Source organism: Pithys albifrons, chromosome 27 (assembly GCF_047495875.1).
Source record: "Pithys albifrons albifrons isolate INPA30051 chromosome 27, PitAlb_v1, whole genome shotgun sequence".
Taxonomy (NCBI): Eukaryota; Metazoa; Chordata; class Aves; order Passeriformes; family Thamnophilidae; genus Pithys; species Pithys albifrons.
The window spans coordinates 1486342-1512062 of NC_092484.1; the positions used below are offsets into that span (position 1 = coordinate 1486342).

General features: G+C 52.3%; 1 protein-coding gene across 2 annotated transcripts in view; it reads right to left on the bottom strand.

The window, feature by feature from the left end:
- The window catches only part of STK11 (serine/threonine kinase 11), a 30258-nt gene extending 5493 nt beyond the window's left edge, over window positions 1–24765 (bottom strand). The window contains exons 1-9 of one of the 2 annotated variants that reach the window (XM_071577815.1): window positions 24187–24765; window positions 22711–24100; window positions 17873–17956; window positions 16278–16367; window positions 15395–15527; window positions 14824–14960; window positions 14196–14323; window positions 7870–7927; window positions 566–759 (exon numbers count right to left, since the gene is read on the bottom strand). In XM_071577815.1, coding sequence (XP_071433916.1) covers window positions 566–759; window positions 7870–7927; window positions 14196–14323; window positions 14824–14960; window positions 15395–15527; window positions 16278–16367; window positions 17873–17956; window positions 22711–23000 — 1114 coding nt within the window. In that variant the 5' untranslated portion in view covers window positions 23001–24100; window positions 24187–24765. Of the gene's footprint in view, window positions 1–565; window positions 760–7869; window positions 7928–14195; window positions 14324–14823; window positions 14961–15394; window positions 15528–16277; window positions 16368–17872; window positions 17957–22710 lie in introns of both variants that reach the window. The other variant, XM_071577814.1, reaches the window with a different exon arrangement.
- Between the last annotated feature and the right edge of the window lie 956 nt (window positions 24766–25721).

The window sequence follows — 25721 nt, forward strand, 5'->3', positions numbered from 1 at the left end:
ATCTTCCAGTAATCTGCCTGTCATCTGCCATGACAGCTCTGACTTGGGTTTAAATGCTGCTGTTTGCAGGAGGAAGGTGTAATTGCTGGTGTCACTGCTCTGGAGGTGATCCCTCACCCTCAGTCCTGGGACAGACACACAACTGGGGAGCACCTGGACAGGCCAGGCTGGGACCAGGCTCCTGGTGTGCCAGGGACACCCCAGGTGTGCCCCGTACCCCTGAACACAGAGTCATTGCAGGACTCTGCTCCCAAATAACTCATTCTAGCAAAATTGGCCTAAACAATTAACTGTGCTGAACAGCAGAGTCCAGCAGCAGCTGTTCCTGGGAGAAGGGAGGAAGCTGGCACAAGGATGACACAAGGAGGGGCACCCTTGTTGATCAAATCAAGGGCCAAGGCATTCAGAGCACCACAGCTCACTCACACCACTCCATAACCAACAGTCTCCTCCTCTGCTGAAAGGATTATTCAGACCTCGAGGCCTTTCCCAAAAACCTTTGAACAGACAAAAAAAAGCCCCCAGTCACTTCTGTCCTGCCCATCAAAGCATCGTTTTCCCCTACCTGGTACTGTGAAGTCCTGAGTGTAGATGATATCATCTTCAATGTCATACAGTTCATCGTCCTCTTCCTCATTGTAGCCATGCAGATCTTCCAGGTAAGGCACCGCCGTCATGCTCCTCCACCTGTCCTTCGTCTCGGGGCTGGGCGGGATCGGCACCAGCGCCTCTGCCTGAGCGTGTTTCTTCCGAAACCAGCTGCAAAGAGCCCCAGAGCAGAGCTGGGTCAGTGCAGGAGGCACAGAGGGGCCCTCCACACTGCAATGGCCCCATCCCACCCCAGTATTGGCAGGTGTGTGCTCCACCCAGGAGCAGGAACAAACAGCTCTGCCCAGGAGTATGTGTTGGAGTCTGCTGTGGGATACACTGGGGTGGGACAGGGGGACAGGCACAAAGGGACAGGCACAGGGGGCAGCTCAGGGCCTGGACACAGAGCTCAGGAACATTCTCTCCATCACCAACTCCAGCTCAAATTACCTGTAAGACAAAACACATCAGCAGAGCTGCTGGAGCTCCTGAGTTTTATTGTCCAAGCAAGCAGGACAGGAGAAACTTCTCCTCTCCTGAAGCTGAGGGTGATCCAGTTCAACAGACACCAGTTTGTGGGGTCCCAGCCTGAGCAGAGGGGTAGTTACCACAGCAGCTTCCTTTAAAAGCCAGTGTTCACCAAGGCCACAGCAAAAACGCTTCTACTTTATCTTTTTATCCCCCTCTGTCTCAAGGGACTCCTATCACCACTAAACCCCATCTGGCCAGGAAAGGATATCGGCTCCGAAAGCTGTTCTTAATCAGATCAGGAATCCAGCAGGCTGCTTCCCAGCAGCATCCCAGAGCCAGATGGGATAAACCTCTTAGGTTTTCATCGTACTCCCAGAGCAGGGCTCAGACTCCACTGTCTCTGGGATGTCTCCCAGAGCTGCATGTGGGCACCCAAAGTCTCCTAGAAGTGCTGCTGGAGCCTCCACACTTCCAGGAACACACTCAGTGCAGGTGGGAGCAGAGGTTCCTGCAGACCCAGGTAACTCTAACACACCTTTCCAACCAACACAAGACTGATGGGACACGAATGGTTTCCATTCCAAAGCTGGCATCCAGCAACTCCTGGCCTCCAACCACAGAGGAGGGCCTGAGCCAGCCCAAGAGCTCTCACCAACCTGAGCCATCTGTTTTTTATCACCCCAGTTCCAAATTCCTTTCAGGAAGGCAGGCTGAATGCACCTCCTGTGCAGAGCTGTAATTATCATTGTGTTCTAGTCTTACACTGCTTTGACAGTCAGCCTGAAAAAAGGTGGGATTCTAACAAAACTACCAGCAAAAGCACAGAGTGAGGAGATAAACACATGGAAATGCAGTTACTGGGACAAATCAGGCAGGATTCAAGGGAGGGGTTAACTCTTATCCAGAAACTGCTTCACATTCAGCATCTTTACACTGGTTTCTCTGCAGTGATGGAGTTCTGGAGCCAGGCTGCAGCTCTGGGAGTCAGGCAGTGCCTTGTTCACAGGGAGAAAGCTGGGATTTGAGGAGAGGGGACAGGAAATGCTGCAGATCGCAGCTGGCAAGGGTCACCTTTGTCCCTGAAGTGGCACTACAGGAGTTGAGCAAGCCCATCCCAGCTGCTGGACTGGCAGGAAGGGAACAGAACCAGCATAACTCGACTTTGGCCAGTGGCTCTTCACAGATCCCATGGATGGCTTCCTTGGTGACGTGTGTGGCACACAGCACTCCTAATCGGATCATCTGATTTCACTTCCTTGGGAGATCGTGCTCATTGAGGAAGCAACTGCCAAGACAGCAAATCCAGCCTGGAAGGATCATCAGCACAGGGACAGAGGAACCAACAGAAACCAGCTGGTTTTGCCAGGGGCACTGGGTCTTGAGGGATCCAAACTCAACATCAGTGACCTCGGGAGAGGGAATATCCAGGACAAACGAGATCAGAGTGACTGCTGTTAAAAGGAGAATTTTAAAGGGAAAAAGCCTGGAAGTCTGCAGCAACTGGGGGTTTTGCTTTGCTGTATTTCAGCTCTGCTTCACTCTTCCCTCCTGTCCTACTTATCAGGAGAGTAAAAATAGGTTTTTATTAGCAGCAGAAACCTGAATCACTGTACTCCAGTCATTATGCTTCCATCCTCCGGGAGGTGATTTCAAACACTTGCATATGCATATATGGTAATGAGGATAGAGAGTGAGAAGAGAAATCCATTGAAGTTCTAAGAAAAATCAAAGACCTCTTGGAAGGAGCCTCGAGCAATTCTGTGCAGAGTAGCAGAGTATTTCCTGGCAAGGATTTTCCAGCAGGGACAGACATTCCGCTTTCTGCACTGGTGTTGGAGGTTGTTAGTGAAGATTTGCTCTTCATATGAGAAGAGCAACACTCCAATCTGCCTCGAGAAGCCGCTGGCCACTGAGTGAGCCAGAAAGCAACAACTCCTGGGGAGTGATGGCTATATGAGATAAAGCCCCTCCTCACTCTGCCCTTACTACCAACCCAAAAGACCAGCTGGGTCGGAGCCCTGCTAAGGAGTGCCTTGTTTCACCAATTATTCCCAGTTCAGGGATGTTTTCTGAGCTAACTCCACTGGCACATACAGTTACCTGGTGCTTGCAGTGGCTGCTTTAACCCTGAGGGGGAAGAAAAGATTTTTGATATCTCAGAAGCGTCCTTTGTCCAGAACATCCCCTGGAAGAGGCAAATTTCTCCCTGGTCTCTGTTCCAAAGAGACTAGGAGTGGCTAAGAAACAATTCAGAGTGAAGGCAGCAGTAGTGAGAGATTATTTCTTCCTACTCCACAAGCTCGTTGAGATGACTGCAAAGCTCAGAAGGCCAGTCAGCAGTGACACAAGTGTTAATTGTGATCCTGCCAGGCAGAAGGGGTGCCCAGACAGCTGCTGTCAGCCACAGGGAGATAACACAGCAAGGGTCAAGGACTGAAGGAAAAGCGGCATCTGGGTTGCCCAGTGCTTAATGAGCCCGCCTGGTTTGCAGCTCCCAAGCTTAGATCTCCCACCACAAGTCCTCTCTCTGCTCTTTTCAAGTTATGGTATAAGCAAGGGTAAATTAAGAATCTGTAAGCGCAGCTGCAGCTTTCCAACACTCCCAGCTATCCACTTCCCATTTGGGTCACAAACATTGCAGCTTGCTTGGTTTGTACATGGGTGATTCTCTCTGAGACCAGATGCCAAGCTGCAGATCCTCCCCCTGCCAGCCAGGGTCGGGATGAGCCATTCTCCACCTCCTGTGATGCCATGTAAGGGCCTCGAGCTCACTGGAAGGTCACTGTCACCATAAGCAGCAACTAGCAGGGTTCCAGTTTAACTGAGTCTCCTCACAGGCAATTGTGGAAGGCACAGAGTGCCACAGGAAAAGGCAGCACACGCCAGCAGTGTCTCTGCAATCACTGCTCCAGCTCCTGCTGGATCAAGAGATGTCCAAGCTTCTCAGTCAGAAAAAGCAGAGGTAAGAAAGCAGCAGCTTCCCCCAGCTGATGAGGCCAAAGGTGATTGTAGTGGTTCAGACTCCTACAAGGAGTTCTAGAGACTCACATTCCTTTATCATGTCACATTACAAAACTGGTTTGCAGAACATGAGTAAAAGAAGGAAAGATCCCTTCCATGTGCTGCCAGAGGGCAGGAAGGCTGAGCCCAGGTGTCTTGGGAAGAAAGGAGGAATGTTTCTTTGTGTCCTGACAAGGGGAGATCACTGCCTGGCACCATGGAGAAGGGATGTGGCCCACAAGTGCAAAGCAGCAGAGGGTCAGTGAAACCCCTCTCCCTCCCTCAATGCAGGCACAGGAGTTCAGGAGCACAGTCAGCATCTGCAAAGGAGCCTTCAGTGGCCCCACAAACACATTTCCAACAGTACCCAGGTTTGAACAGCACAGCATCCCAGAGCCACCCTCCAAACCCCTGTGGGGAAGGTGGCACAGCAGGCTCTGAGAGGGCAGGAGACCCCAGCCCAGCAGGTTAATATGAACCTCAGCTAATAAAAGGTGGAAGTGCCTCCCCTCTCGTGCTATGAACTCCTGCAATCGGATCTGCGACTGAACAAATTAAGTGTGACACTTGTGGAGAGGGAAGGGAAGATGGTTGCCTTGGAAACAAAGGACAGAGGTAGAATTCTGCATCCACTTCATCACTTTAAGTGCTGCAGCAGGTCAGTGAATTAGTTACAAAATGCAGTGTATGAACATGAAGCCCTTCAGCAAAAGCACAGGGCAGAGGGAAGGTGGTAGATAATCCATAAGGGAGCAAGTTGGAACTCCCTGGCTCTTGGCAGCTTTTCCTCTCCAGCCCAGGAGCACCAAATATTCAGAGAGGTGAGCTACAAGCATCAGTTTCCCATTGAACATCATCCCACACGGATCCTTCTGGGGAAAGCAGGTCTCCAGGCTCTTCCATTGCTATTCAGGGGTTGGCTTCTGGCAGCTCCTAAGCTATGAGATGAGGCTGGGAGAGGTTTAACACATTTCCATTTACAGCTCCAGGTCTGCTCTGCGTGAACCGGGTTGGACAGAGCAGCATCTTGCTTTGCCCTGCTCCAGTAAAAGTGCAGAGACAGAAGTCTGATGCAGGAGTTCAGCTGCAGGAGTGAGGAGGGAGAAAGGCACCTGGTAGGGATGAAACTCTGCAGACTCTTCCTCCAGCATTCCTCAGCAAGGGCTGCTGCTGCAGGGGGAAAAGCATTTGGAATAGCTGACAGGAATAATGGGAGGAATGGCAGGATTACCACTGTTGGTCAGTAACATGAGCCTGGCTGCCTTGCCTGCCTCCTGCAGCTGTGCTGCTCCATGGAATCTGTGATTCTCTGCTTCCCCAGTGCCCCTGAGCCACTCATTTTATCTCTGATCCCACTGCAACACCCCTCACACTTTATGGCAGGTGAAGTGGGAGAGGATGGATCCTGAGCACCCAGCTTTGTGGCTGCAGGACACCTGCTCTGTGACACTTCCCTTGGATCCCCCTTCCCCCAGGAGAGGGGAGGACAGCCCCTTCCCATCATCCTGACACGACCCTGGTCCGACAGCGTTTGGCTCCAAAGCAAAACCTCTGCCCAGGGCCCGGGGCTGTTCCTGCTGATTTCACAGCACTTTGATGATCCCAAGTGTCTGTATGAGCGAGTCCTCAGGAACAGCAGCTCAAAGACATAAAAGGAGACTTCCAGCAGCACGGAAAGACACCGGGTGATTCTGGTTTGAACTGGGATCCATCCCAGCAGGGCAGCCTGGGGAAGTCCCTTGATGTTTCTCTATCTAGTTCCTGTGCCTTAGCACTTGGTTTTGGGGGAGGAGTGTAGAGAAACCCCAAATCATTAATGACTTACTCTCCCCCCATCCACGAAATCTAAGGATTCTAGAAATCAAATCTGTTCTTACTAAAATGCTTTCCCAAAGCCCTCTGACAATACCCAATGGCTGCCTGCTGTCCTGACTGCTGTGTTCCATTTACAAAAAAATCAGGGTCAGGTTAAGCATCAGGGCTAAGCTTCTATTTAAAGAAAAGGCAGGAGAACCAAGCTCTGGATTCTTTAGCACAAAAAGGAGCTGGACAGACACATCCAAGGCCCAGGGCTGCAGGCTCTGCTGTGCTTGATGTAATTATTAGATGCCACAGCAGGAGGAAGGAGGCAATTACTAATAGGAGAGAAAAGCCTGTTAAGAAGCACTGGCTAAGCTCACACAAAACTAATAAGAGCCTAAGCCTTGGAAATGCTCCTGGGTTTGCAGGTAGAGCCTTTTCTCAGCCCCTCTCAGTGCTGTGGGATGAGAAGCCTCAGCACAGCAGCTGTGCCCATGGAGCACAGGGGCTCCACAGCTGCCCCGTGCCAGAGCCATGCTCCAGTTTCTCTGGTTTTCCAGGTACAGGCAAGGTCCCTGGAGACACCTCTGTGCTTCCAGCTGGGCAAAGCTGACACAAAAACTCACTGCCACATGGGAGGAGGATAAAATGGACTATCTGGGCTTGGGGAACCAGCTTAAACACCCAGCAGTGACCCATGAGGACCCAGGGCAGTGTCCAAGGTCAGGGGCAGCCTCTGCGCCCACAGGAAAGAAAAAGTGCTTTTCTCAAGACCTATTGATGACTCCATAGACTTAATTCCTGCTTCTTTCCAGGGCTTCCTGACAAAGCATGGGTTTGCTTCATGGCAAGCTGATCCCCTTTGGTCATGGCTGCTGGTACAGGGAGGCACCTGCAGCAAAAGGCAGCTTTGAATGGCAAATGCTGGTGCCTGTCACCACCCAGAGCCACTGAAACCACCTGGGCATAGGGCTTGGCTACTATTAAGGAGTCAGCCTGACTGCTTAAATAATTGCCTGGGCAGCTCCATAGGCCCAGCTCCCCCAGCCCCTCTGATCCCTGTCAGAGGCCTCTCAGATTCTGGCTGTGGCTCCTCAGACACCTCCCAGGGACCATCCCCTGACAGGACATGGCTACAACAGCCAGGTTTTTCCAGAGACACAATGGGAAAGCAGTGCTGTTCCTGCAGCACGGGATGGGCTCAGCACCATCCTGGATTACACATCCTTGCTTTTCCACGGCTCCCAAAAGCATCTGGGCAGGCTCACAGACAGCGCCTGTGCTGAGCAGCTGCGGTCCAGAGGCAGCTCTGCCTGTCCTCAGAAGCACTTCCCATTCCAAGAGGAGATAAGCTAATGCAGCCTCCGCAGTGAAGCATCCTCATGATGCTTTTTTGTTCTTGTACTTTTATCCGCCCAGGAAATCTCTGCTCAGAGCCAGCGTGTTCAAACAGATCCTTAAAAAAAAAAAACCCTCAGTGATAACGGGGCATTTCCCCTCCTGACTGGCACGGAAAACGGGGGAGGATATGGGGGAGGGAAGACTGTGATATTAAAGAGAAAAAAAAATTTCCTATTGTCCTGGAACGCTTCTCCACATATTGATTCCATATGGAGCAAATACCAGGGGATATTTCTGTCCCCAGACTGGCCAGAACAAACACACATTGCTGAGCAGTCCTACTTCAATAACCTGGCTTTAAGGACCCCCCTGTTCTGCTCCATTAGTACTTGCTGGCCTCTGGAAAAAATTATCCAGAACCCTTAATCATCCAGAAGCAGGCACACCACAAACAGACTTCCAACATATTCCTTATTTACTGGTGAGCAGTTCCACTCTGTACCGGATGCTCTAATAGGAGGAAAAAAGCCAAGTGGAGGTTGCCAGAGCCCCAGCAGAGCTGGAGGATGGAGATCGAGTGACTTCCATGTGTCTGCTGTCAAAAGGAATCAGGAGGTGAGAGCAAGAGCACAGGTACATGAGTGGGAAGAAAGGACTGATAACACTCACTTGTGCTGCCTTATCTGCTGTATTGAGAACCTCTTGGCTGGGTCGTATTCCAGCATCCCTGAAAAGAAGGAAAAAAGGCCAGGTGTGATCACAGATACTCTCAGCTGAGTCAAAGCCAGGAAGCACAAAGCTCTGCCCCTTCCCTCCCCACCCTCCCCGACAGCCCTGCTGTGTCCAGTCCTGGCAGCTCCAGGCAGGATCTGGTGTATCAGTCACAGGAAGCTCAGCATAAAATCCCAACCCCACTGCTGACTACCCGATCCAGTCTGTTCCTCAGATTCCCACCTTTAAAGTGGATATGGCCCTTCCCTCCCTGCCCAGTGCAGGGACTGAGGCCTCTCCAGCCCTGGATCACAGGTCCAAGCATGTCTCCAGGCAAAGAACATCAAGACTTTGCATTTCACAGATAATTCCATTGAACTTTCTCCATGGAAGAGCCAAAGCCTCAGGCACAGCATATGTCCAGTAGCTCCGTGTCCCAGATACTCTGGTCTAGTGGAATTCCATTCTGGAGGTAAACCCAGTGAAAACTGACAAAAACCCACCCTACTGCCCATCCATGTGCCCTGGCCAGGTCTTGGATTTCTGGGATCATCTGCTGAGGTAACTGGGGTGGGGGTGTGCAGAGAGGGGAGAGGAAAAGCAGCTCATCTGTGTTTTCTCTGGGAGAGAGGGAGGTGGATTCCTGAAACAGTTTCCTAGGATGCCCACGCTGCTCCACTGCCTTTCTGAAGCTTCACAACTCAACAGAAGAGCAGGAGCAAATTTTGCCACATTCTTCAGGAATGAGCCAATGGGACCTTAGGAGTTTTATCCAGCAGCATCCAAGATATTCTCCAGTGAAGGTTCCAGGAATATATTGACTGTCAAACAGGAGTTCGGAATGTCAGAACAGGAGCAAACAGTGCAGAGTGCTGGGGAGAGCTGGGATAAGGACAGAGTGAAAACAGAGGGATGGGAGATACATCTGGATGGGCACTTGGGAAGGGAGAGCTGGAAGAACACATCCTAGTTCAAACAGGAAACTGCAAGGGCCTTGCAGATGAGATTCTGGAATTTAAAGGTCATGGAAGAGATGGATCACCACAGCACATGAGGCAACAAAAGCTGCTCCAGAATATAATCCTTGTCAGTCCATTTTCATCACATCCATGACAGTAATGGATATGGGCAGAGAGGGGGGATAGGACAGTACAGGGTGGGAGGGCTGAAGTTATTTTCCACCCAGAACTCAAAATACAGGTTGGCCTGACAACCTGGGAAGGTTTATCTGTGCTGGTGACAGCACTAAGAGCTTTAAGGCAGACAGGATCACTACTGATCCACATGACATCACATGAAGTAGGTTAAAGAAACACGGAAAGAGCTCTCCAGATTAGAGGTCAGGTGCATTGCAGGCCCCTGGCTCAGACACTTGAAGCACTGGAGTCCTCAGAGCCCAATTCCTCATAGTTTTGGATTGTTTGGACTGGGTTTGGAATGTCTCTGAGGATGGAAACTCTACAGCTCCCCCCACACACAACTTGTTCCAGAGTTCAACCCTGGCAGCAAAGGAGTTTTCTCACGTTCAGATGGAATTTCTCCTCACCTCACAGAAAAAAAAATGTTTGGAGAAAAAAAAATCCCACACAATTAAGGAATTTATTAATAAGATGATCAGACAGTTTCACAGCTGAGCTGCCCAAACGAGTTGGCTTTTTAAAAATAAATAGGACTGCAAAGAGGGCTTACATGAACTTTGGGGGACAAGAGCCAAGTACTGGCTGGGTTCTCTTATTAATGCCATCAGGAACAGGGAGGTCAGGACACCACCCACTCCCCCAGTTTATTTATTTAAAGACCACATTTCAAGGTGTTTTTTGAAATTTAAGGCATTTACCAGATGAAACCGGTACAAGCAGAGGAAGAAGTTTAAGGTAAATGATTAAAAGGGGCCCAAGAACAGCAGTTACAAACAGCCACAGCACAGGGAGCTGTTGCTCTCAAGTCATTAAAAAGGCAGAAAGAAAATAATTGACCAAAAAGAATATTTACTCTAATGAAAAATGACCACATTTGGGGCAGTATTTGAAAGAAAATGGAAAGTCTCATCACTGAAAATGTACATTCATACATTCAGCTCTGAGTCACTCGTGGCAGCTCTGTGGCTCAAGCCCTGCACTGAAGAGGCTTCATCAAGACAAAACATCATGTTCTATTCACCAGGCAAGTCATCCCAGAGCGTCTGCCCACAGGAGCTGCTCGCTGCCATTTAGGGTAAAGACTTCCCTGGAGTTTATCTGCGAGCAGGGATGGGACACGCTGTGCCAGGGCAAAGCCTCAGGAGGCCCAGCTCCGACCTCTGCTCCCCGGTATTCCTGGAGGATTTGCTGTGCCCATACAAGGGCTATCACAGATTCACTGGGGCTGGAAAAGACCTCCATGGACATTGAGTCCAACCTGTGACCAATCCCCACCTCGTCACTCAGCACCACCTCTAGGGATGGGAAATCCAAACCTCCCTGGACAGCCCCTTCCAATGTCTGACCACCCTTCCATGAGGAAATTATTGCTGAAATAAAGTTCTCTTGTTGATGATGTATCAGATATTAAACTGATAAGAACAGATACTACACAATCCTGCCTCTATGGGGATATCGTGCCCACTGCAGCACCTCCACAGCCTCAAACCCCTCTCCAATCATGTAAAGTGGCAATCCAGGAACTGGACCCCAAGGATCTGCCCCGAGACCCTCACAGCCCCCAGCCCATACATTCTATGATCCTGGACAGGCACAGTGTGATATCCTAGGGCAGAATTCCTGGAGTTCAGAACACAGCACAGTCTCAGCTTTGGGATTTGATAAGCATAAGAAATTCAGCAGCAAGGTTAGTGACCTCACCGTGGGTTTCACTTCAGCCTCCAACTTGGATCAACATTTAAACAACCACTATAAAAGCAGTGTGAGGCCAATCTGTAAATGGAGACAGGACTTTCTCCCTCTCTCTGCACACACTCAGCCGCGTGTTCCGGCCACAAACTCCCTCTGCAGGCAAATCCTGGGCCTTTGATCCAGCACAGACCTCTGGATGGGCACAAACACCCTCCTGCCAGCCCTGGGGACTCCTGCCACGGCACAATTAAAGCATCCCACTGTCACCAGGGTGCACATCCTCTCGCTGTCCTGGCAAGCAAAGGTCATGGCAGTGAGGAAACAAACTGCTGAGGAACCCACCACTGTGTCCCAGGTCACAGGGCTGGGAAATCAATCCAGATGCTGATTAATGCAGGGCTGCAGCCTCAGAGCTTCCTCTTCCAGTAAAAGTTTATTACCAGGAGGAGGAAAGCTGACCTTCTGCATTTTTCTGGTCCAGAAGCAAAGTGCACACAGTTGATAAGCCACGGGCAGATGCTGCCAGAAGAACCTTAAGGCTATTTATAAACTCTTCCACTCTGACACATCTCTCCTGACTGTACACAGAGAGCAGCACCAGCCTTTCCCCTTTCCATCCCTGAAGAGTATAAATAAAGCTTCATCCCTGATTAGGGAGACAAAACGAGGAGCAGCATCCCAACTAATCTGTAGGATATTCTGTCATGAGAGTCTCTTTACAAGCCAAATACCACAGAAGCTTTAAGTCCTCTAAACTCAGCTCTTCTGGAAAGGGGAACAAAGATAAAAACAAGCTCAAGGGGAAGAAAAAGTAAAGAAACACTACAAAAGTAGTCAACAGAAGAACAGGAAAACCTTAAAAAGCATGTTTGTGTTTTCTTCACAGCCTGACAGGGCCTGTGGTCAGCACAGCCCCCGCAGACAGAGGAAATGAGCACTTTGCAGCACTGAATTCTGCCTCACACCAGCCCCAGACCAAGCACTCACAGCCCTGCAAGGGCTTTTAGAGCCTTTCAAAGCAATGCAAAGCCAGCATGAAACCTCCAGTGAGACAGAGCTGAGCTGGGGGTGTCTGTACTGCTCACACAAACATATCCACCAGCCACTGACAGGATCTGACCTGCAGGCACTGGATGCAGCTCCTGTCTGCTGCAGGAGGAGCAGGCACTGACCAGGAAATGCAGATGTTCTGGAGGAAAAGCAGGAACTAAATAAAGCAACCAGGTTTGTCACCATAGCTACGTAGAGCCACGACTGCACAGCTCAGCCCTGGGCCTCAGCAGGTGCTGGGGAGGTGGTCAGGCCTCCAGAGTGGGGTGAACTGGGGCAATCCCACCCTAGAATTCATCCACCTCGGGGCCATGGGGCAGTCTGACCACAGGAAAATGCATGGCACACCAAGCAAAGAAGAATGTCAGATTTTACTGTGTACCAGGTGCATATGGCAAGATGAGAGAGAAAGTGAGAGAATGTTCTCAGGTGAGAAGGAGGAGAGGAAAAGGGATCCTTAGGGCTTCCCACCACCCTAGAAGATGAGAGCACAGCCACCTCCTGCAAGACAAGTTCTTTTCCCCACCAAACCCACTCAACTGGCACCTCTGTGGTGCCCAAGCACAGGAAGGATGCAGAGAGACAGCAGCAAGGATGAAGGAGGAGATTCAGGCTGTGAGACGTGGACAGAGGGCACCAGGTACAAGGCTCCTCCATGTAAAATCAGGCAGAAGGAAGAGCAGGAAATTTTGATTCTAGATCTCACACAGGGGTGGAAAGAGAACTAAAAAGGGAGTTACTGTGCTAATAAAGCACAAGGTTTTAAGCTGTCAATATCCTCAGCAAAGGAAAAGAGAAAACTGCCACGCTCCTTTTCCCTGGGGGAAGCACTAAGTGCAGCTGAGAGGCTGATCACAAACCTCCAAGGAGTTCTGCTGGCTGCTTTAGGAGAGTGGCTGCCAGGCCGGTGGGGCCACAGGATTCACTCCATTTGGGCAATTCTCAGCTCATAAAGAGGCTGTGTTTGGAGTCAGCAGTCACAGACCAATGGCCACATGGAGCTCAGGACACCATTCTCTGGGGCAGGCAGCTTTGACAGGAAGCACATCAGGCAGTGCCTGGCTGAGAGTGGCTGCTGTGCTGGGCTCAGTGGAGCAGTCAGATCCCGGCTGTGCCGAGTGCCATTGGAAGCACTGCCTTATGTAATGCCTTTGGAGAGCTGCTAAAGCTGGCTAATGCTTTTGGAAACACGTGGAAATAACTGATTTCATCATCGGCATGGGGCCAGAGAAGCTAAAATAGACTCTGAGGGGGCCTGCGGGAGGTCTGGCACCTCCTCGGTGCCGGGGTCTGGGGAGCCCCAGCAGCGGCTGTGGAAGAGCTCGGACTGACAGCACCACCTGCCGCCAGCACGGCCGGCACGGAGCCAGGAGCGCGTCCCCGCACCGAGCCGGGAGCCGGGAGCCCGTGTCCCCGCACCCAGCCGGGAGCCGGGAGCCCGTGTCCCCGCACCGAGCCGGGAGCCGGGAGCCCGTGTCCCCGCACCGAGCCGGGAGCCGGGAGCCCGTGTCCCCGCACCGAGCCGGGAGCCCCTGTTCCTGCCCTGAGCTGAGAGAGTGTCCCCACACCGAGCCGGGAGCCCCTGTCCCCACACCGAGCCGGGAGCCCCTGTCCCCACAGAGCCAGCATCGTGTCCCTGCACCGAGCCAGCATCGTGTCCCGCAGACCTGACCCGCTGCCAGGAGGGAGGGACTCAGTGTCCCCAGCCCATCACCTGCCCCACGCAGCACAAGAACCAGCAAACCCAAAGGGAAACAAGACAAACATCTCACATTTGGGGGCTGCTCTCCCACAAAGAGTTGTAAAGGAAGGAGAGGACAAGCCCGTGCTGAGGGCTGGGGAGCACGGCTGCACTTGGCTGTTCCAGTGCTGAGGAGGCAGTAGGAATGCTGGTCCCATGGGCTGGATTCACATCCCATTTGCTGCCAAAAGGGCTCTCCAGCCTGCCTGCTGTGCACAGAACTCCTGCCCTGATTGACCACTCAGCTTTCACAGGTAGAGACTGTTCAGCATTAAACTTCCAACTGCTGCAATAAGTGACAGTAAGAAAAAAAACAAGCAAAACCACAACTTTCTCCACAGAAAGTGCCACTCCTGGTCCTACCCGAGAGCGCTGTTGTGAAAGTGAAACTTGTCACTCTGCTCCAATATCCTGCAGCTCTGAATTTGGGGGGAAGGAGACAAATGAGACTGAGAGAAGTAAGCCCAGAGCAAAGGCTGATGAGGAAGGACAGCAGACCCTGAGCAGGGTCAGTGTTTCACATCAGGGAAAGCCTGGACGAGGTATCTGAGTGTTCTCAGATCCACAGGACACTTGGAAGGAAGCTCTGCCTGGCACTGTGCAAGTTGAGCAGTTGTTCTATCTATAAATTTTACCCTTTTGGAGCCATCTGGGAGACTCACCTCTCAATAAGTCTGAGAGTGGAGGACCACAATCCTCTGGAATTGTGTAGTCGCCTTTCCCGATGTTTTCAAATAATTTATAGATATTATCCCCTTCAAAAGGGTACAGACCCGTTGTGATGTTGTATCTGTGGAGGCAGAAGGAGAAGCTGGATGAGAAGCAGCACACAGGTACTACTCAGTTCTCACATGGCTACATAAACTAAAAGGAGCCAAGAGGAAACCTAAAGAGGAATATCTGACACTAGTGGAATGCCTCTTTAAACTTAGCCTTTCTTCATCACAGCTCTTCATTCACATGAGTCAAAACCACCAAGACATCTCCCTGACAGCCTGGGACAGCAAAAACTTTAAAATAAATACTGGAGGTGCTTGTGGTTTCTGTTATAGCAGCAGCTGTGCCTCTGGGTGCTGAGCAACAGCTGCAGAGTCACTCACAGAGAGCAAAGATGGCTTTCTGCAGAATTACAGGTACTTTGGGGAGCATAAACCCACCCACAGGAGGGACCAGCACCCCTCTCTGTGCTCCTCTCAACACACAAGAGCAGCAGTAACAGCAGCTGGCCCAGAACTGAGCTCCTTGGGGGTGTAATTTGTTATCCAGTTCCTGGGGGTTGTGGGCACTCACAGCGTCACCCCCGCAGACCAGATGTCGACTTTAAAGCCTGAAAAGGTGTCAAGGCCATTGGCAATTTCTGGGGGCTGGAATGCTGGCGACCCTTGGCTCGTCCTGCACGTGTCATCCTCCGCGAACGGATGCAGTGCCTGCAGGAGAGACCAAACAGTGTCAGACCTGCTAAGGAAAACCAACTGTTGGAAAAGTTCCACCTGGGAAATAAAAGGGGAAAACTTCTCTACTGAACATCTACAGACGAAGAGAACATGCCACAGTGACAAGCCTTGCACCTTTCCAATCTAGGGCAGTCTCCATATAAAAAGAAGAATTAGGTTATGTAGCTTATCCCCATTTCCCCCCACTTATGGCCTTGTCCAAGATTGATGTCTTCCTCTCTGTGCTTCCTGAGTGGAGGTTTCATGCTGTTACCAACAAAAGTGCTTTGCCAATTGCAATAAATATTCAGAGTCACTCAATGCACTCTGCAAGTGCAACAGAACAAAAGCCTAAATGCACAATAAATCAATGACACCACAGAGGTGACCTCAATCTAGAATGTCCCATTGCTGCACTTCTCACATACCTCTGCTACGCCTAAATCGGATATTTTTAGTGTCCCATTGGTTGTTAGCAGGAGGTTCCCGGGTTTGATATCCTTGTGGACAATCCCTTGGCTGTGCAAGTATTCTAAGCCATCTATAAGCTGGCAAAAGTACCTGCAGAGAGAGGCAGAGGGAAAAAATCAAACACTTTTAGCCAGTAGAAAGGAGCTTTTAGCGATGCTTATGGTCAGAGACTCTGGGTTATCACCAGCACTGCACACACAGCCTGGCAACAGGCAAGTGTTTCATCTCATAATACCCAGAAATAACATTAGTGTGCTTGAATTTCACTTAGGCTGTCTGTAATCCCCACAGATCTCTTAAACAAAATGAAAATAAGGCCATAAAATGATGTAGTTGCCACAGGTTTGCTGCTCTGCCCTGATTTGATCCTGACAATCTATTCCCAGAATTCTCAGGTTTCTTTCCTTGCAGAGTGAAAGGCGCTCCAGCTTATCCTGTCTGCTAACTAACCAGGATAACAGATCATGCTGGATATTGCCAATCCCTAATCCATCCCAAGGCCTTTAATCTCTTTTCTGACGCTGAATTGCAGCTTGACCTCCATTGAGGCAGGGCAGGAGATTCCCCCCTCACACCCCTGGGCACGGCAGGAGCATGAGGGCCAGGAAGGGCTGTTGGGCAGCTCAGGAAGTTAAACAAAAGTAACACAAAAATCAATAGAAAAATGGTTTTCTTTCCCAAAATCTTAGGACAATCCTTGTCACCACTTCAAGAGCTTTTCACTTTTTGCCTGGGTGTAAAAGATTAAATTATTGCACAAAGCCAGGTTTGCTTTCAAGTGCAGCCTGAGCAGAGCTCTCCAGCTCAAGAGAGCACAGTGGTGAGAGGAACAAAACTTACCCGTGAGCCTGAAACACTGGAAACCTCTTTTCTGGGACACTGTCCAGCATTTCCTGCATCCCACACACACAGTACTCCATCACCATATACGTGAAGGCAGAGTTAAGGAAGCTCCAAGGTTAAACACTCCTCAGGCAGGTGCTGTGTGAGGCAGAGCCCAAAGGGCTGCACTCCCAGGTGCTGAGGGACCTTCCTCCAGCTCCCACAGGAGGGGGAAGCACCCACAAGAAAATCCTTCTGGAATGACCTGTGGCAGCTCCAGGATCAGGGCTGGAACAGGACAGGAACTCCACAGAAACCAAGCTGGAGACCTCACAGGAATGACAGAAATAGGGAAACACCCTGAAGTGGCTTTGAGGTCTCTTTCAACTCAAACCATTCTATGATTCTATGACAAACTCTGCTGAAGCCTGCAAAGTACTTCCACCAGCAAAGGAACACTCAGGTGGGAACAGAGTCTTCCCCTCGGTTTCCAATGTCACAATGCCTGGTCTGGAATGATGATTTTTTATCACTAAGAAGGAAGTTGACATCCCTCCTCTAAACCCCAACTCTGCTTTCACCTGGCAATGCTTCCTGCAAGGAACCAACACAGTTGTGTGCATGACTAAGGGCTCTGCCCCCAGGGACACAGTCCCTTTTCCTTTGGATCTATTCCCAATCCCGTTCACCATGTGGCTGCACAAGCCCTGGCCATGCAGCACAGGCACCAGCAGTGCCAGGCAGGAGCTGGGGAAAGATCTGGCACAAATGTGATCATGGAAAAATTCCTGCTCCCAGCCCCAGTGAACAGAAATTCTCCCAGTTATTTCCACACATACATAACCAGCCTTGGGAGGAACAAACTTGGAGACCGTGTAGGAGCAGATAAAGATAAAAAAGGTGAGATCAACCTGTACTTGAAAGGGGAAAGTACTGAAAAACAAGGTGTTCTTTGTGGACTAGCACTGCTCAGAGAGCCCAGCAGGGAATATCCTTGGAGAGATCCCATTTCCAAGTGATGGGTTTGGGTTGTCATCACCTGGTACCGACACACGATGTCCCTCTTGGGCTCCTTTTCCCCACGCTGCCTCCTCTCTAATTAAAGGCATTTTCTCTCTCAGTAATTGACTTGCTGTCCCCCCTATCTGTCGAGGCCACGGCACAAGCAGAAGTTGTCACACTACTTTATCCTAATGATCTGGTGGCAGAGTGTTTGATCTAATTAACACACACAATTAAATTACCCCTTTCCTGAAGTGCTCTAATAAGACAGTATTTAGAAAACACTGTCAAATATAAAAGCAACCATTTATAATACCAGCTACAACAGATCAGCTCCAGGAACTTCCACACTGGTTCAAAGTGCTCTCAGCGTGGCAGAGTCACCCCAAATCCAGCAAGGTGAGGCATAAAATTGCCTCGACTGGTGTGTCTGTGAATTTGTGTTCCTGTGGAAAGTCCCCCAGCAGGCAGGATGGCCAATACCAGTGGGAACAATTTAATTGCAAAAAATTTAAGCTTAAGAAGCATCTAAAAGGGCCTTCCCAAGAGCAGAACTACAGCAGGGAGCAGTGGGAATTCAAACCTGATTAACAGCCCTGTGAAAAGGATATATTTTCTGCTTCTCCTCGTTGTACAGCACATCTACCAACTGGATGACGTTTTTGTGCCGTAGTCGCCGCAGGAGCTGGATTTCCCTGCAGGAAGAGACAAGGAAAAAAGTTACATTTAAAAAGGTAATTTCCAACTCCATTTCTTCCAAAATCTAGCCCAAACTTAACTTGACTGAATGGTTCAGAGACCTGAGCTGAATCTCCTGCTTGTGGGGAATAATGTAAACCAGCATAAACACCTTCCCTTGGCTCAGAGAAAGGCCCTTTGTATGTCACCTCCTGTCAGCTGCTCTGATTTTTGTCTCCTGGGATTTTGTACCTGCCCAAAACCATATTTTAGTCTCTTTTGCATTAAACTCAGCCTCCAAAATCCCACTGGATGCCAGCTGTGGAAAAACAGGCAGATCAAGACAGTCAGGTCAGGGTGGTTCTGTCAGTGTCTGGCACTGCAGATCCTGCTCTTCACTTTGTTCTGCCGCTGCTCCACTCTGGGCTGTGCTAAACTCCACATAAACCTGTGCTAAACTCCACAAACTGTCCTTCCCAGCTCCCTTCCTGTGCCACTTGGTGAGTGCTTTGAGCAGTGTGGTCACACTTCATCAGCTCCAGCTCTCGGAAGCAGAACTACAAGGAATTCCAAGCACAGCTTTGGAAACAGGAGCCCCTGCCCAAACCCAGCTCAAAGCCCCTCACAAGCAGCACAATTAGCAGCTCCAATAACAAGCTGGGGCCTGAGTAACACCCAGAACTGCTCCTTGGAAAGGTTCTTCCAATGCAGGAGTGCAAGGAGAATCCTTAAGGATCTTTTAAGGACACCTGAGCAGTATGAATTACTTCACCACCAAAGTTGAGGCCAGGCACTCATCCTTTCTCAATTCTGGATTTAAAAAATCCACTGAGAGCTGAGCAGAGACCAAGGATACCATGGGAAAGCTCCCAAGAGTTCAGTGGACATGGCAGACAGGTCTAATTATAGGAACGACCAGAAGGCTGAAGTGGATTAAATTAGCACAGGAACTGCAGCCAGTGTTAGTGTGGGGTGAGGAGATCCTGCAGCAAGGGGGGAAAGGGCTGAGGGTCCCATCAGGGCTGAGGGGTCCAACTGGGATGCTCAGAGGGAAGAGAATACACACACTCAAAGACAACTGCTTTAAGACAAACACATATAAAACCCTGATCCCCACAGCTCATTCCTGTCATACAGCTTGGAAGAACAAAACACTAATTCCTTCCACCTTTAGCAGACTAATAAACATCTTATATTTTTGCAATGTTTTCCCTCCCAGGAGGACTTTGAGAACCAATACAAAATGCCAGGGCAGTACCCCCCTCTCTCTGGGGCAGAGGCCAAGCAGCCCTTTTCCCAGAGGAAAGATTACTTCTATTTTTAGCTCCTCTTGCACTCTGGAATGCCTGAGGAGCAGGGACAGCCAGCCAGTCACCTCTGATCTCGTTTCACTTTCCAAACCCCACGAGAAGGGGAACACACAGGTGCTCACCTTACCTACTCAGAATGGGCCTAAATTTGATTTTTTTCCCCAAAAATTAACACCAAAACCCCAGGCCAGCCCACTGCAAGTGTGTGACCAGACAGACTGCCAGAGGGCAGGGCCTGCTTCCAAGTGCAATCTTCTTGGAGGAAGACAAGAGGGAAAAGACCTTCTAATTCGAGCTCTGTCAGATCCATTAAGCTCATCCTGACAGATTAAGACTTATCCCCTGCAAGGTACCTGCTCTGGCAAATAACTGGGGGTGTTGTTGCTCAGAACTGTACACAGCAAAGCTGCCTATTGCTGTATGTGCCACACCATTTTGGAAGTTGCCAAGGACAGCCTGGAAAAAAGTTCCTCCCTGGACATCACCGAGATCCAGCATCCTTCCTAGAGCTTGTTCCTGCCCTTACAGCCATTCCTGCTTAACTAAAACCCAGCAACACAGCCAAGAGATTCATTCCTTTCCTTTGATCCGTGAGGTTCCTCCAATAAAGTCCTAAAAACTTAAGAAGAGCAGGGATCTGCTTCAGGACTGGACAGGAGGATCTTGGTGATGTCCATCCCCATCCCACTCCTGCATGGATACCTGGCATTCCAAGCCCTATATCCATCACAACACAGCTCCCTGTGCTTTTCCATGGATTACAGTTCCCAAGGTTTCACCTCTCAAGCCAAGCTAACACCCAGCCCAGCAGAGGATGTGGCTGAGCCAGGTGGTTCTGAAGGGCACCCGTGTCCAGGGAGGAGGGACAGGGATCAGGTGCAGGAGCTGCAGCCTGTCCCCACCTGAGCCCACACCCCTGGGGCTCCCAGCAAGTCCCTGTCTGGAATTCCACTCAGTTCTTGTAGACCCCAGAACAAACTGCCACGGCACTGCCCTTAACTCTCAGTGGAATTCCAAGGAGCACATTTCCAGCCTGAGCAATCATCGAGGTGGTAAGTACAGCACAGGGCACTTGGGATCCCACAGAGGCCCAAACACTTAATTAACGTGTGAGGTTATTAGCAAATGGCGTTATTAAACCTCTGCTGCTGCACACACAGCCTGCCAAGTTTTCCTTCCTCTTTTCAGCAATCCCACTAAACTCCTTTTTTTGCAGGGATCAGCCCCAGCATTGTCTGCCTGACTGAGCCAACTCCTCTTTATCTGAAGCAACTGAAGAGAAATGCAGATTTCCTTGATGGATTTAGGGAAATGTGTGTCTTTGCAATTTTTGCATCCTCTCCAGAGCTCAGACATCCCCCCAGGACTCACTTTTCTGGGGCAAAACTGGGGTACTTTAGGGTAGAGAAGAATCACTCAGTTTGATCTAAGTCCCAAACACATTTTAGTCATAATTTCTGGGTCTCCAGAACATCAGGAGACAGGGCTGGGACAAGCAGCTGCACACAGGGGATGAGGATTTGGTCTGGGATATGAGCAAGGAATGACCCAGGGGAGGCATTAATGTCCTAACTCCAGCCCCACATCTCCAGGTGCCCAAGGCCTGGCTCAGACCTGCCCAATCCACCACAGCTCATTACTGTGCTCTCATTACTCCCCATGTGTTGCTGCTCGTGGAATTACCCAAGGACCACAATCTAGGAACAGTTTTCCAGGGAATTCCTTTGATGACACGATATAAGTGCAGCTGCAGCAGCACTGGGGGTGCCCTGTGAGGGGGCAGAGCTCACCACAGCCACTCTATTGTCTCTGTCCAACAACCCAAGTTTCACAGCTTTCACTCTCTGAGCTGAAGGGCCCACCAAATACAACAGTTTGCCTTAAAATTCCCCACTGAAGCAGCAGATCAAGATCACAAATGGGTGGGCAGAGAGAAAAGCAAGAGGGAGAGAAACAGAAGCTTGAACTGAAGTAAACCCTGGGTACAAGACAACACCTAAAATCTGCCTTGGTGTTTTGCAGCAGGTGGGGCTGAGCCAGAAAACATCCACAACAAACCAGAGAGGGGCTTGGCTTAATAAGCCCCTTAATGACATCCCTGACACTCAGCCCCACTCTGGGCACGAATAAAACTTCCACAGAGTTCACCTCAGGACAGAGGAGCATTCCCATGGCTCAGAGCAGGGAACTCTCTTGGTGTGGGCATGTTCTTTTTATCTAATTTACATTAGAAGTTTCCCTAAGGAGGAAACAATCTCCCTGTTCCCCAGTGGCAGCTCTGGATGTGCCCATGGAGGGATGGGGGGGACAAGGGGACTTGGCCTCTACCAGAAAAACAAGAAATATTTTATTACACATTAACAAAGTTGACTCTGAAGCTGAACCTGAGCCAGGAAGGGAGAGACAGGGAGGCCCCGGCCTTGGGATGTGACTGTTCCACAGCCAAGGCTGTCAAGGAAGGCAAAGTGAGAGCTCCCTGACAGCAGTGCTGGGAACGGACGTGAAATATCCCACAGCTGAACTGGGAAACTCAGCCCCGAGTGAGACACACACAGGACTCTGCTGGGACAGGGCTCACCCACAGCTGAACACCACAAGAGTCTCCTGGAACTCTCACAGTCCTCCCTCCCAGCCCAGATAAACCCTGGCTGGGTTGTTTGGGCTGCAGAGGCTCCTGCATGGCAGATAAGCAGCTCCTGGCAGGGCTGGGACACAGCTGCTGGAAGGTCCTGGAAGGGAAAGTTCCCTCTCCAGCCCTACAGACCCAGCCCCACAGCTGGCTCCTCCCAGGGTTCACTCCCACAAGGTCCTCGAGCCCGGAGTAACCAGCGTGTTGGAGCTTCCTCAGCTCTGGAGTCACTGAGACCAGAGAGGTCAACAACTCTTGGCCCCACTTTACAGCCTCAGAGTTTTGGATGCGTCCCAGACGCCTTAGAAACGAAACCAAGTTAAAACCCCAAAACTTCCTGTGCTCATGGGGTGCCCTGTACATTGGATCCCGTTCCAGGGAACTTCTCCAGGAGTGGGAGCAGGAATTGCCACCCCAAAGAGCTCCAGGGCCACACTGGGACATAATAACATTGACCGTGATGACACCAGGTGTGTTTGTGCCCACTCACCTTTCCCAGGCAGCACCACCTGGGCAAGGTGAGACGTCAGAGAGGGATTATTTTAGCAAAGACTGTTTAATCCATTAATACCAAAGTGGTGAATTCCAGACTGGCCCTCGGGAACCTGCCCCTTTCCCTGTGCCCAGCCTCACACAGAGCACTGGGCGCTGTTCAGCAGGAAGAGATTCCCAAACACCTACAGATTAGGAAGTAGTTCCACAGCAGGAAGCCACAGCTTAGGAAGCCCTTCCACATCAGACAGCCACACTGTCAGCTAAAACAACACAGCAGCTCAACTGGAAAACAAGGACCAAGGTCCCCCCCAGGGGGTTCCCAGAACTATTTACTCACTTCTTCACATTGGCCTCCCCGTTGGGAATCCGGCGCAGCTTCTTCTTCTTCAAGATCTTCACAGCTCTCCTGCACAGGGTCTCTGAGTCCAGCATCTCCTTGACTTTGCCATAGGAACCCTCTCCCAGCAGGTCTCCCATGAGGTACTTGCCGATGAGCTTGGCCCGTTTGCGCCGGGGCTGGTAAATGACCTCGGTGGAGTCGATGCGGTGGATGAAGGTGTCCATCCCCACCGACATCAGCTCGCTCTCCGCAAACATTCCCAGCTGCTGGGGCTCCTGCAGATCCATCCTGGATTAAGTTCCTTAACCTGTTTTCCCCCTAAGCGCTCAGGGCTTTAATCCTGTTTGTTAGTTTCCCAACACTCCCTTTTTACTCCTTCTCGGGAAAAAAAAAATTAAAAATAAAATATCCAGAAGATTGTACAAACGTGAATAAAAAAACAACCAAAAAAAAAGAAAGGAAAAAAAAAAAGAAAACCAAACCTAAGAGCTGCTTCCAGGTCAGTTGGATACCAAAAGATCCCAGCCTGGCTCCAGAATGTCTTTGAAAAAGAACATAAATGTGTGACGGGACACGCTTAGTTTGGGACTCGCTTTGCCTCTGGCCGGTCCCACTGCCGGGGCTCTCCCCAGTCACCTGGCCTTGACTGGGCCCAGTTTGATCCTGCAGCGTTAGGTCATCTCCAGGCCGTCAGGCCACCCCGTGGAACCAGACCAGCTCCCAGTCCCTCTCGTGACTTTCCATCCCTAGGAGCTCATCCTTCCCGGCCGGGGTGAGGAAGGTGCGTCCCCGCCGCCCTCCTGGGAGCAACGGGGTGGAGGAGGGAGGGGGGGGGTCGGTGTTTCAGCCGTTGGGGAGCTGGAACCAAGTTTCCTTGAAGGAGCTTTCCGAAACAATTCTCACGTCTTCGCTTTCGCCTGCAAAAGTTTGAGGCCTTTGGTGCCTACCGAGAGCTCCCGGGGGCATCCTTCATCCACCGGGATTCCGCCTGGCACATGATGTGTCACCGCCTCTGCTCCGGGGGGTCAGCGGTGCAGGACAACACAACCCGCCCCGGGGGGCCGGGGGACCCTCTGCCCGCTGCCCCAACACCCTCGGGGAGGCCGAGGGGACCCTCTGCTCCTGCCCCAACACCCTCGGGGGGGCCGAGGGGACCCTCTGCTCCTGCCCCAACACCTTCAGGAGGGGTCGAGGGGACCCTCTGCTTCTGCCCAAACACCCTCAGAGGGGGCGAGGGGACCCTCTGCTTCTGCTCCAACACCCTCAGAGGGGGCGAGGGGACCCTCTGCTTCTGCCCAAACACCCTCAGAGGGGGCGAGGGGACCCTCTGCTTCTGCCCAAACACCCTCAGAGGGGGCGAGGGGACCCTCTGCTCCTGCCCCAACACCTTCAGGAGGGGTCGAGGGGACCCTCTGCTTCTGCCCCAACACCTTCAGGAGGGGCCGAGGGGACCCTCTGCTCCTGCCCCAACACTCTCGAAGGAGCCGAGGGGATCCTCTGCCCCAACACCCTCGGGGGGGCCGAGGGCACTCTCTGCCCGGCCCCTCACGGAGTGCTCAGGGCGGCGATGCCCACCTGACCCCAGCGGCCTCTCCCGCAGCTCCCACAGGTGTCACCGGGGCGGGGAGGACACGCCGGGAGTGCAGCGGGGCGGGAGACGGGGACGGGACACTTTTTAGTGCGACCAAATCAGCGCCGGAGCAGGAACGGGACGGACCCGGCCGGGGTTGGGTGACCTCCGGGTCTCCTCCCCGTTTTGGGCAGCTCCAGCCGCTCCTGCCGCCCCAGACGCTGAGTCGGGGGAGGGGGGCGGGCGGCCGAGTCCCCCCTCCCCGCCGCCGGGTCGAGGGAACCGGGCCGGGCCCCGGCACCGCGCTCCGCCCCGCCCTGCCGCGCCTACCTCCCCCGGCGTCCCCCCGCCCCGAGCTCAGGGGCCGCCCCTCGGCCGCTTTCCCCGCGGTGTCCCGGGCCCTGTCGCGGTCCCGCCGCCCCGTTACCGCCCGCCCCGCCGCGCGCGCGCCGCCGCCGCCTCCGCCGCCATCTTGTCCCCGCCCGCCCCCGCTGCCCCCCCCAGCCGCGCGCGGCTCGCGCCGCCCCGGCGTGCGCCCCCATTGGCCCCGCCGCCGGCCACGCCCCCACGCGCTCGAGCGCTGATTGGTCGCGGGCCTGTCGGGACGGGGCGGAGCCGGCGGTGCGGAATTTCGCTTCCGGTTGGTTCGTTGAGTGCAGCCAACTGGAAGATGGAGCGCTTTGATTGGTCAGGACAGCTGTCCGTCACTGGTAGAAGCGGGGCTTGCCGCGATGAAGCGCTGTGATAGGGTGCGAGGGATGTCCATCACCGATAGAGGCGGGACTGGAGGCGGAGGAGCGCTGTGATAGGCTGGAGAGCTGTCCGTCACCGCCGGCTGTGGGAGGTGAAGGGCAAAGGGCACGTGGGTGTCATGGAGACGGGAGTCGAGGCCTGGCCCTGCCCCGCCGGGAACCGGCGCTGCCGCTGCAGCCGCTCCGGGGCTGGGGTGAACGCTCTCCCCCCTGCCCCGGGAGGCCGTGTAGGTCCAGCCAAGCAGCTGCGAGGGTGTTCCTAAAATAAGAGCGCCCGGTGCCAGCGCCCTGGGCAGACTCCGGTGCCTCGCAGAGACGCGTCTCCTGCGGGGATTCTGCGCTGGCTGCTCAGGGTTGGGCTGCGCGGCGCTGCTCCCCCTGCAGGGGCGGTAGGAGGGTCTCCTCAGGGTTTCACCGGACACCTGAGCCCCCTGCCCAGCCCAGGGGTGGTGGTAGCACTGGCAGCTCCAGCCTGTACCGTGCTCGGTGCCACCGGGAGCACCGTCTCAGGGGAACCACGATGCCCCTGCAGCTGCCCCCAGCCCCGCTGTGCTGGACAGTCAAACCCTCTGGCAAAGGGATGGAGCCAGGTGCGTCTGGGACCGCACGTGGAGCACCAGCTCCCAGCGCTGAGCAGTTATTTTGAGGCAGGACGGGGCAAATCTGCAAGTTCTGCCTTTCCATGA